General features: G+C 40.4%; 1 protein-coding gene across 1 annotated transcript; it reads right to left on the bottom strand.

Annotated features, from left to right (window-relative positions):
* Nucleotides 1–3,654: 3,654 nt before the first annotated feature.
* tmed7 (transmembrane p24 trafficking protein 7) lies at nucleotides 3,655–7,326 on the bottom strand. The gene is made up of 3 exons (XM_029259507.1): nucleotides 7,156–7,326; nucleotides 5,652–5,897; nucleotides 3,655–4,808 (listed from the first exon to the last, which is right to left on the bottom strand). The coding sequence occupies exons 1-3, from the start codon at nucleotides 7,324–7,326 to the stop codon at nucleotides 4,572–4,574; spliced, it is 654 nt and encodes a 217-aa protein (XP_029115340.1). The 3' UTR covers nucleotides 3,655–4,571.
* Between the last annotated feature and the right edge of the window lie 5,549 nt (nucleotides 7,327–12,875).

Genomic DNA, 12,875 nt, shown 5'->3' with positions numbered 1-12,875 from the left:
TTCCGTGTCCTCAGTCTGTCTTTAAGTTGGATTTGTACGTAAGTCGGTACAGTTAGGTATTGTTCATGTCTAACGCCAGTTAGTCAAACGTTTGTTTTAGCATATAGTATATTGTGTACCTTTCTATGCATAAAAACATTAAAGAAACGCTTCCGGATACACTAAAATATTTTTAATATAACAATACAGTAATATAATAATAATACAACAATGAATGTGATGATGTAATGATAAGAATGATAATAAATTAACTACAATATTTCTTTCTTTCTTTTAGAGCGAGAGAATGAGATGAGGAGAGAGAGAGAATGTGTATGTGTAGCTATAAAAAACATTAAAGAAACTTTGCTTTTCCAGTGTTCACTGGCATTTCACCTTTTTGCGATCGCTTTATTATTTCCACTTCAGTTTCAATCGTGATCGTTTTCATTTTCATTGATACATCTCCATCACTTGCATCACGTTTACACTTTGGTGCCATGGTTACGAGGGTAGAAACAAAAAAAATTAAAGCTAAATACAGTAACACACGAGACACTGTTAACAGGAACGTGGTCCGACTGACAAAAACAAAGTCTGTCCTACCTCGGGCTTAGGGGCCCACAGGCCGACAAACCGCTGTAGACGTGCAATGTTCTGATCCAAGTCGCAAAGCAGCACCCGTTTGTTATTGCAAATCATTGTTTGTAACTCGAAATTTAATATAGTAGGCTTTACTGGGTAGTTTCGTAACCCGGGGACTGCCTGTATGGTCTTACGTGAGTGACAAAAACACACAGAGGTGCATCTTTTCCCTGAAAACAATCTACCAATTAAATGAAATAAGTGACCATTGCAACGTCTGCATGAAAGAGCGGAAAAAAATCACCCTGTGTTTGGGTACTGGGAGAACTTACTATGTCATGTTCGCTGGGTTGAGTTGATGTCATCTTTTGGTGACCATATAAATAATGTCTTCAGAATGCTGTTCTCCAGTGGTGTCCTTGGGTTGGACCTTGAATATTTACATTTATACAGTACTATCATTTGTTGCTTTCTGAAGATGTTTCTTGAGCTGAGTAGCTTAAACGGCAATGCAGCAGATAACAATGTTAAAAATTATATAAATTTTTGTAAATTTAATTGATAAGAGCTCAGTGGGAACAGACAAGCAGATACTGGACTAGGAAAAGTGGAAAAGTGACTTTGAACTCTTTGAACACAGTGCTTATGAAAAATCACAGGACAGAATGTCAGCTGAATGCGCAGGATTAAATTATGTCCGGTTGTCCTTAGTTACCCTAAAATGCATCCACACTTCAAGTTCCTATTAAAGAATCTGCATGCAAAACACTAATTAATTTAATGAGGTCAGCCAGCTTAGACGTGTATTGACAAGACTGCAACGAAAATTCATTTGGAGCTCATTTGAACACTTCTGAACATGGCTTTGTTCATTCAGCAGTCCAAGGGAAACAACTTCAAGAGCTGGGCTGGGAAGAATAATCATAAAATAAAACATATAGTATATTTATGCAATTATTCAAAATCGGAGCAAATACAAATTTATAAGGTCGTGCCGAGAAACCAAAAAGCTTTAAAATCAGCATAATGTCCCCTGGGGAAGGAAAAGACTGCTGTGGTCTACAGCCTGCAGAGACCCATCTTCAGCTGGGAGGGGGAGTCACACCTCGTTCTGAGAGCAGCACCATAGGAACCCCTATTAGCCTCTGTAATTAAATCCACACACACGTTGTCCGAAACCGCTTGTCCCGAGCTGGGTCGCGGCGAGCCCGAGCCTAACCCGGCAACACAGGGCATAAGGCTAGAGGTGGAGGGGACACACTCAGGACGGGACGCCAGTCCATCACAAGGCACCCCAAGCAGGACTCGAACTCCAGACCAACCAGAGGGAACAGGCGCAGGCCAAACCTGCCGCAGCACCGTGCCCCCTAGTTAAATCTATTGATTAATTATTATAGCACAAAAAGAGCAGTCATGTCGAACAATCAAGCAATCAGATTTGGAACGGACTCCCTGTTAAAACACATCTCAGCAGTGAGCGCAGTCCTTCCTGTTCAATGAGTTCTTAAAAACACCACCTTGTCTGGTCCTCTTTACATAACCGGAAAACTGCTCCCCTCTGGCATCGCTATCAGAGCCACGTCTGGCACCCGCACCACTTCGCATTCGCACCGGCAAACGGCATTAACGCTGCATAAACACAGATTCGTATTTATAAAATGCATGAACACAAAAATATGTCGTCAGCGTTTACAGCACAACAGTTGGTTGCAGACAATGTTAAATTCACAAATAAATGGATTATTCAGATAGAATCGCTCAGAGGTTGGCCATAAAATGTGCTTCAAAATTACGTATTTGAATGCAAGCGCTGCACATTTGTTAGGATGTGTTTTACTACCTTAAAGGCTGATAAAAACTCTGTGGAATCACCATGAGGGTTCTTCATGATTATGGCCCTTATGTTATGAAGATTTATTTTTTTCATGACCCTTATTAGCATATTGAATGTTTAGCAAATGACATTTAGTTCAGAACTACTGTGTGATGTAACCTCGCATACATACAGAAAAATCTGAGGTTATATACCCTCCATTCATAGAAAAAAGACCAACTGAATACAGTATGAATAACCTAGGAAAACCAAGACTTTAAAACCATACCAGTCACCACTAATCCACAGTACTGAAAGAAAATGAATCGGTTTATCCCGTCTTTCTTCACATTAGTTTTTCCCCAGGAATCAATTACACTGTCTAAAGACAGCCTGTACATGCAGGTGTCAACCATCACTGGTTTTTTACAATGAGATGATATCATAAAATTATGCAACAGTACAAAGATTTTCACTGTATTACCAGTAATGTTACTTTAACTCTTTCACTGCAGTAATTTTTGAATTACATGTTAAAGCGTAAAAAATGCCCTGCATTTGCCATTAGTTTTCCTGAATCTGAACTGTTGAAAGGAAAAAATTGTTCACAGAAATACTTTACAATATTGCAGAATTCAGCAATCAAACCATATCATTCAGCACTGGGGTATAGAAGGAAGCACAGTTTAGGGGAGTGCATGTTGTATAGGCACCATACAAATTTATTCTTAAGAAGATGCTTCCTTCCAAAGCCACATGCAACTAAGGAAACGGAAGTTCAGTTCAGAGCACTCTGGAAGTGTTGCACACAGACATGCCATCGTCAAAGCACAGTTTGGCCAACACAACTATTTGCGCCAGTACACTTTACATGAGCACCTTCCTGTAGAACTGAGTCTGATACAAAATACAAATGTGGTTGTGACTGGTGGTGTGATGCATATTTATGGAGCTGTTAGGAGATCAGGAGAGAAGTATTAGCATAAGGTGACTTGTTCACTTAAGAGCTGTGATGTACTTGACCAAGGTTTTTTTCAATCTGAATGGCTTTGTAAAAAAAAAAAAAAAAAAAAAAAAAAAAAAAATGGACATATGCTTTATCAATCATTAAGTGTGATGATATGCAGAACCATCTCTACTAACTATGCATTTTAATACAGGGGACAGTTCATGGCATTTTCCTGGAGTTCATGCTGAACTGAATCCCCACACCCTTGGACAGCGCAGTGGATCACTGCTTCTGAAAAAGGCTCAATAAAATCAAGATCACCAGCTGATGGGGTTTCAGACACAAGATGTTTTATTTAACAACATAAATCAGTAAACAATTCCCAGTGCGGAGTGCCAATGAGTCTGGGTGACTGTACTATGAACAGACTGACATTTACATGTCCACACATACAAACATACAGTGCACTCACCCACACACATGCACACCCAAAAAAAGACCTTTCTTTTTTTGTTAAAACTCCAAATAAAATAAAGGGGTACCAGGTTCAGATGTACTTTTGAAATTAGCATTCAAAGGGTACCCCACAGCTTCCACGGGTGAAGAAGAACCGGCAGACTTGGTACATAGAAAAGAAACCCCCACACCTTGTGCAAGCTGTGATGTCACAAAGGTATGTACCATCCACAACAGAGGGAAACGGCAGAGTCCCGTTTGTGATACCAGGTACACTGAAAGAACGAGTCTGCATTCTTTACGGGCATCTCAGACTGAACACAAGTACTGGGAGGGACGCAGTCACTATAGACAGGTAAAATGCTCTCAATCTCCTGCAGGGGAGACTGGTCCATCCCCTCATCAGGGTGGCTGACCTGGTGCTTGGCATTCCAGTCACACAGGGAGGAAGGAATTTCTACACCTTGGAAAGGCCAAACAAGTTTCCTGCACTGGAGACATGCTCAACCAAACCAGTATTGATTTACATTCTGATAAACGAAGGTGTGTTAAAAATACACCCAACACAATAAATTAAATTGTTACTATTACAGCAAAAAGATCTCATAACTTCAGAACAATCCGTTGGGTTTCAAAATAAAATCTACAGTGCGACTAAAAAAAATTCTGCAAGTGGAATTTTTTGTATAAAACTGAAATTATACCATAAGTTGTTTTGACTGCAGCCTGCCAACAGGGACTTTCACGTACAAGACTGAGCGCCAATGCAAAGGGAGGGGTGTGGGGGCATTAAGAGCCGACTCTGGTTGTGGTCGTCTTCTTATCCGAGAAGAAGCTCCGGAGAAGGACCACCTGGCTGATGCTCACCACCAGGAGGATGAATGCCTCCCCAATGGACCAGAAGGCCACGCGAGTGTTGAGGTCCTCGGCACGACTGCGGCCCTGTGCCTCGCGCAGGCGGAAGTGTGTCTGGTAGTCGATGACAGACTTTAGGGCCTCATGAATGGAGACACAGGCAGACTCCATCTGGAAAACAGACCAAGGCAGAGTTCAACAAGGGCCTATGAAACATCTACACCATACGTGAAGACTACAGGGTGAGTCACACTGACAGTATGACTGTGTGATACCAACACTGCATGTGTAACTATTTCATCAGCACTCCTGTCTAGCTACTTTATTACTTAAATGTAAATAAAGCATATACTCGTAGAAAGATGATCACAAAAAGAACATTTTCTACACTGACTCTTTAAAGGGGAAGCTAATCCATTTTCAGTGATGTTTAACAAATAATGCAGAACCTGTCATACTACACCTCTGCACACAGGCTACCATTGAACATTACATTTTTTAAAACAACAGAAAATAAACTTGAAGGAGCATGACTTAAGGTGTTATTTGCCTTGAAACACAAATAAGGATAACCTCAAGCATATGCATGTAGAAAGTTCCCACTACTATAATGTTCCACACACATAAGATACATATAAAATAACTTGGTTGGAAAAAACATAAAATGTACCATGCAGGTGTACTGTGCATACATGACTTAAAATGAATGACACCAAAAAAGCAGGTTAAACTTGTTGGGGAGGTCACCAAGCAAAGTTGTGTACAAAATAAACCTTTTCTTTCAAGCTTGTCACTGTTTTATTATTTAAAGTAATGTATTAAATTTGAGTCCTGGTATTAAAAAAAATATATATATATCTATATATACTAACATTGTCATCCATCCTGGTCTAGCAATTTGCCTGGACCAAACAATGAAAGATTGATAATGTCACTAATGAACAAAAACAGCATTTACCTCATTTTTCTTTAAATATACCACACTGATAACACATCCATAAACCTCAGACATACCTGAGTTAAAGCTGTGACTCTGTTCTCATTAGGAAAAAGAGGGGGGTCATCTCCAACTTGGAAGTCAAAGTAGACGGTCTTGTGCGTGAAGGTGGAGAACTCATTGCTGAAGCAGAATTTGTAGGTCCCGTTCTTTGCGGCAGTGAACGTAAAGCTGTCGTATTGCTTCTTCATCTCTTTGTAGAGGACCGTTCCATCTGGATCCTCCAGTCGACAGTCAACATCATAGTGTCCTCCAGTGACCACCTGAACAAAGACATCTTGTTTCATGACAAAGTAAAGGTGCTGCAATAGGTCTTTCTAGAAAACAGACCTTAACTACTGTCAGAGCTCTCCATTATTAATGTAAAAATGCATCCCTTTTCGTAACAAATCGTAGCTGTTACAATAATCTTCATAGGAAACAAACTGTCATGAAATTCTCAGTCTAACAAGACTATACACTATTTTGTCAATGAAATTTCCTAAATCCCAATTTACAATATTCCATAAATTTAATCTTCCACACTGAAAGCATAAATAATTTTACATTCAAGAAAAGTAACCTGCAAAAACATGAAATACTGGAAGCTAGATTTATTTAAGGTGTCTGTACCATGTATGATAATTAAAAAAAACTTCAGCAAACTATTTAAGCACATCCACTTGCAAGCTTCCTCTGTGTAATAAACAGTAAATAATCCCCCTCCCCATGAACCAGAAATGTGGGACTCAAAAAAAATCATGAAGCATTTCACTTGAAATGCACCATTTAACTGCAACAAGACACCTATAATTACATGAAAGACTCTCACAAAGGGATAATGTAAAGAGGATTTGCTGCTGCAGCCCCACCCAACACTGAAAAACCTGTTCTAAGGCAGCAACAGAGGAATTTCAAGATTTTACCTGTTGTCACCATTAAAAAAAAAAAAACACAACAAATACAGAAAACTTTGATAACACCAGCACAGAAAAAAAAATCCTACAATGCAACAATAAACTTTTGCTTAATCTTTTGTCCTTGGACCAAAATGCTTTGCGTTGTCAGACAATAAACTTCACATTTATTCACTGAGCTGACGCTTTTCTCCATAGCGACTTAGAATGTTACGGTTCTTACAACTATCCCATTTATACAGCTGGGTAATTTTACTGGAGCAATGTACAGTAAGTACCTTGCTCAAGGGTACTACAGCTGGAGACGAGGCTCGAACCTGTGACCTTTGAATCCAAAGCAAGGCAGTAGCTCTAACTGCTATGGTACCGACTGACCAATTTATGTCGCTATTGATTTAGGGGTAAGTTCTCTGATGGTACTAGTGAGTACCGGGGAATTGTTTTCAAAAGGTTTAACCTGTTTTAATAACACATGTTGACTATATTAGTAAGCTGTGTTATTACACAGTTCAGCTGCATGGGGCCTGCTGACTGCTCAGAGCTCACACATGATGATTCAGTGAACAAGTCACTGTAATTAGACCCATATATATATTCCCCAGAGCAGCACACAAGCCCAGGACACCTGAAACTCGAGGGTGCACTTGGTGCCAACGATTATGTCCTCGTAGAAACACTGCTTGGCGTTGTCGGGGAGCTCGAAGGTGAGCTCGGAACCCCACACCGAGCCGCACAGCAGCTGGGCCCACAGCACCGGCACCAGCAGCAGGCGGGCTGGAGCACGGGCACGGCGCATCTTCAAGTTCAACAAGAGCTGGGAGCAGGGAGGGTATCCAAACACCGCTATGGAGAATAAAAATAGTTAATAGTGATGTAAACACAGACGTGCGATATTCACCTCGCTTGGACTGGAGTAGCGAAACCGGATTACAGGGACTGAGACCTCCCTACCCTGGGCCCGCGGTAACTAGTAGTATGATATGAGCTAAAAAGCTAACTGCTAGCAAGCTAACTGCTAACAGGAGCGAGAAAAACACATTCAATTCAAGTTGCTCAGCTCAAAAGCTGCACTTGCGATGTATGTCTCGTCTTAGATAAGGGGCACTGTTGTATTGTTTTCGAAATTATGCCGCATATATTTTTTTTCACGCGAAATAATCACACCTGAGCTACAAACTCACCTCGAATCTGTCACCCGGATGAGAGACACTTAGCTTCTGCGTGGCAAAACACCGGCAGTGAAGGCTATGACGCGCCCCGGAAGTACTTTCTCATTGTTAGGAATACACCTATGCCCGGAAGTAAATTTGGGGCTGGTCAGAAGGTCGTTACTAGACGGAAGAAATTCCGTTTGTATGCGAAAGAGAAGGATTGTCCCGCTAAATATTAAATAAATACTTTTATTTGAAGGCCCTACGAACTCAGAGCTTGCATATGACACATGAGAAATATTCGTGTTGTATTATTCTGATGTCTTTATATGTTCTGTCTGGTCGTACCATACGTTACGTGTGAAAATGTGCACTGGACAGCCTGCTGAAGTGGGAGGATTGATACGGAAAGACGTTACAAATGAAAAGGCTCCCTCTATCGATTAGGGGAAGGTATTTGAACGATCAAAATACTGTACTCGTACATTTACACAACGTAGAATACCTTTTACTAAATACTTCTGCCTTTTATGAAGAAAGAAGCGAGTGAGCTATTTCATTTCGACTCATCCCCTCCCCCACATTTTCATTTATCTTCTTATATATTGTATATATTGCATTGTTTGTGCCAACATACACAGCACTCAGTCAGTGAATGATAGAATTTAATGCTGAAATCCGTCATCGCACACACAGTGTGTGTCGAGGTTGTGGAATTAAGTCAGTTAATTATTAAGTAAATTATAACCTGAAATAGATGCCATATTTTTCTCTGTACGCTGGGAGTTATTGAATTCCTATATCTTCCTAAAAAATTGTCTGTACAGCACTGATGTGTATAAAATTCAGTTCTTTCATCTATCAGGAGACTCAGAATTGTTTTCATAGGAGGTAACCTGTTTACATGTCCATTATCTTTATCCTACGTGTCAGGTTGTTAAAAATAGTGACAATGAGGGGCTTGGCTTCCATAAAGGTCCATGAACTTTTATGCTGCTATGGTTGTGATAAAATTGTTATTCACAAACCTCCCCAACAGCTCATTTGTGACTGAGTGGAGGCTCAGAACAATAATAACCCTGAAATTTGTTCAAGTTGTTCAAGCTGGTGGAAAATAACTGGTTCCTGCCTGTGACACAAATGTCGTAGTTTGCTTTTTTCATTCCACAGGCTACTACAGGCTTCGCTCCGATATCAGATTCTTCTCTTTTAAGAATACAAACCTATGACCACATGCCATTTGTATCCCAGCATTTACATAATGAGTATCATCTTAATTCAAAATACTGACCATTGTGATGAGCATGCAAGCAGCCTCGCCATCTGCTGCGCGTTGTCTTCTTGCTGAGTGCATGCTTGGAAGCATCTCTCAGAAATGTTGTGTTTCTAACGTTGTTTAAAATCATCATGTTTCACAATATTCAGGCTGAAAATAAAAATAAGTTTCAGAGAAAATGCTAAAGGAATTTCAGACTAAAACTACAAGTGCAAAAATGCATAGAACTTTCTTGAAAGGCAACATCATTACAAACGGCTTTGTTTGTGTGATTTGACTTGCTATTTATTTATCACGAATGATAGTGCAGTAAGACAAATGAAAAAGGAAAAATAAGGGAGAAAAAAGGACTAGCTAATGTACAAGTGATTTTAAACATGTGGGTCAAAAGCCTTGATTTGAAGGCATCTAGACTAGTTTTGTTATTCTGGACTTGTTTCGGAATTAGAGTTTCTCAACTGTTAAAACTGGGTCAAAAGCCTTGATTTGAAGGCATCTAGACTAGTTTTGTTATTCTGGACTTGTTTTGGAATTAGAGTTTCTCAACTGTTAAAAGATAACACAGGAATTTTGCAGGTGTGGTGAAAAAATGGGGAAACCCTTTGTGTGTCAGGAAAACCTTATTTTTCCCATTTAGACTTATTTACTTAGTGGACGGTTTTCTCTAAACAAACTTACAATGTTAAGCTACTTACAGCAATTTACCCATTAATACAGCCACATTATTTTTATATAATTTATTTTTTGTCAGAAAAGTTTTAGGGTAAGGGGTGTGCAGTGGCGTAGTGGATTGAACTGGGTCCTATTCTTCAGTGGGTGTGGGGTTCGAGTCCTGCTTGGGGTGCCTTGCGATGGACTGGCGTCCCGTGCTGGGTGTGTCCCCTCCTCCTCCAGTCCTACGCCCTGTGTGGCCGGGTTAGGCTCTGGCTCCCTGCGACCCCCGTATGGGACAAGCGGTTAAGACAATGTGTGTATGAGTTTTAGGGTAAGTATGTCGCTCAAGGAAATTACAGTCGGAGGTGCGGTTTAAACCTGCAACTTCTGAATCTAGAGAGCAGCTCTAATTATTATACTATCTGCTGCCTCACTAGCTGTTGTCCCCAGTTAATGGTAATTCGGTTTGTTTTATTAGAATTCACTTTTCACTGTTCATACAAGGGCAGCCTATACTAGTATAACATTAAAGGCTTACAAGTGTGTGAGGAATTGCTCAAGGGGTCCAGAATGAGAAACTGGTACAAGGTTTGATAAGGAGCGCTATACTGTAGTCGATAATGTATTAATGTAATATATATAGATAATGTAATTTCTGCAAATTCTCCAGGAGCAAGTAACTCAACATTAAAGAAAAAATACTAAAACTAAAAGATAATCTACAAATAAAGCAGTCTATATTTTCATGTGTCTGTGGGCATTTTAACATATAGCCATCGTCGGTGTGGTGACTTTCCATCAGTGGATAAACATTAAAAAGCAATGGTTAAGTGATTTATTAAATATGGGTGTGTACTGTTATCGAAACGTAAAGGGCTATCAATGGAAATGTGCACTTCACTCTCGTTTGCTGTTCCAGTAAAAGCAATAAATAATTCCGATAAGATATTACATAATTTCATATTGCAGAATGAAAATACGGTTATTTCAAAGCTATGTATTCTTTTACGTAAACACAGCACAGCTTTGGTGTCTCAAATATATATTTTTCTGCCCTTTTACTTCGTGTTTATTGAAGATGGAAGTCAGCATACAGAATATTTGACTGAAATTATGTTTTGGGAAAGAATGATAATCCACAATTTATTGGGAAATATGTTTGTCAAAATGACTTTAATACGATGAAGAAGAAACCACAACAATAAGTAACTGTAAGTACTAGCAGGATTTTACCGTGAGGGTGGTAAACTGAACTACAAGTGTCCAGGTCACTTAGACAGGACCGAAGTTTAGGCAAACACGTCACTGTGAGAAAATGTAGAGCCATATTATGAAATCATAAATGATGCTCAGTAGAATTTTTGGAGGCTGACCATTGTAATAAAATCAGTACAGAGTTTGATATACTTTATTTTACTTTACATGGCAATGTTCACAATAGCTTCACCGTACTAGGTGCGATGTTTGAGCCAACACAAATATGCCATATGGTATTACCGCATATGGTCGGCAGATATTATTACACAGCTTTATGGCTGGTAATCAAGATATCTCAGTCAAGATCCCTGTAGAAAAGGTACAAAAGTATTTATTGTTGATCAAGGTATTTATTTGTTGAAGTTGCCAGATTGCCAAACGCACGAACACAAGCCTGCCACCTGCGTGAGCTCCTTTTTAGCCGCACCGCTGCACTTGACTGGCACTTTTACCCAAAAGCTTCCTCTCTTTATCCAGTTAGATGTTTCCTACACTGAAAATGAGCTTAGCTGCCTCACTAAATACCGTGACGACCGTTCTTATCACCCGCTGTCCTTGATCTCTTGATCTACACTACCCCATAGGTCATGCAATCTGTGAAGTGCTGAGCAGGAATCTCTACATTGAGCTCTTAGGTCATATGGGTCCATTGCCATCGCTGGTATCGCAAACATGATACAATATCCGTGTATGATGATGGACGGTACAGATGTTTTCATGCACCAGACGTTCACAACGGATGGAGATGTGGCTCAGAGCGTAAGGCTCCAGCCTCATCGTGCCAAGGGTCTGGATTCAAGTTTGCCTCTAGTTCTGACTGACCGGGGTCCCTTGTTTCCTCCAAAGGTGTGACCTGTCTTCTACCTTTTCGCACTGACTGGATCAGTGAAACTGTGCTTGAGATTTTATTGAAAATAGTTTTCTCTAATGGAATTTCAGCATGGAATGGGGTCCCACAAAATAACAATAAAAAACGTGCATTCTGCTGTTTGCAGAATATGTCCATTGAAGAATAATAGTAATACTGTATGTCTCTTCTTGTTTTCACCTCTAGGTGGCAATATGTAACGTTGTGCTGTGAACCTGGTGTCGAGAATGAACTGTGGTTTGAAAACACCTCTTCTAGAAACTTCTATCTTTATATCACCATTGAATCACTATCTCAAGTATTATTTGTGAAGCTATTATTATTGTTGTTGCTGTGTTTCCGTAGTGTGGTGGTTATCACGTTCGCCTCACACGCGAAAGGTCCTCGGTCCCACACCGGGTGGGAACGGTCTTTCGGGTGGCACGGTGGCGCAGTGAGTAGTGCTGCTGTCTCACAGCACCTGGGTGGTATGACCGGACATGGGTTCGATCCCTGTTCAGTCTGTGTGGAGTTTGCGTGTTCTCCCCGTGTCTGTGTGGGTTTCCTCCGGGTGCTCTGGTTTCCTCCCACAGTCCAAAGACATGCTGTTCAGGTTCCTCCATAGTGTGTGAGTGACAGAGAGAGTGTGTGTGTTCCACTGATGTATGGATGAGTGATGTAGTGTATCTAGGAGTGTAATTCACCTTGGGGAATAAGGTGTGTGGGCTGGTAACACTACATAGAGTTCATTGGAAGTTGCTTTGGAGAAAAGTGTCTGCTAAGTGAATAAATGTATTGTTGTTGTTACTAATTGGTGAACTCCAATAAACTGAATGATCAAGTTTAATACAATGCAAGCTTGTTATGAACCAGTATTGTGACTGGTTCTTTCTGCTACATATCACTGAAGATGAACACAGATGACTTGTTTTACTACTCAGAACGCGGTATTACCGCGTCTGTGGAGCTGCAACAAAACAGAGGTGCGGTAATGCTGGACAGAAATGCGCTATGCATCATATGTTTGCTGGAATAATCGGTGAATCGAGATTGGAAGTTCATAGGTAAATGCTCGTATGGAATAGGGATAAGCTGGTAGAACACGCCTGAAATGTTGCACAAGTGCCGTGTGATGTCATCTCCTAGCCGGGGCAGGAGTT

Source organism: Scleropages formosus, chromosome 17 (assembly GCF_900964775.1).
Source record: "Scleropages formosus chromosome 17, fSclFor1.1, whole genome shotgun sequence".
Taxonomy (NCBI): Eukaryota; Metazoa; Chordata; class Actinopteri; order Osteoglossiformes; family Osteoglossidae; genus Scleropages; species Scleropages formosus.
The sequence above is the reverse complement of the archived record's forward strand: the minus strand, read 5'-3'. Positions and strand labels throughout refer to the sequence as shown.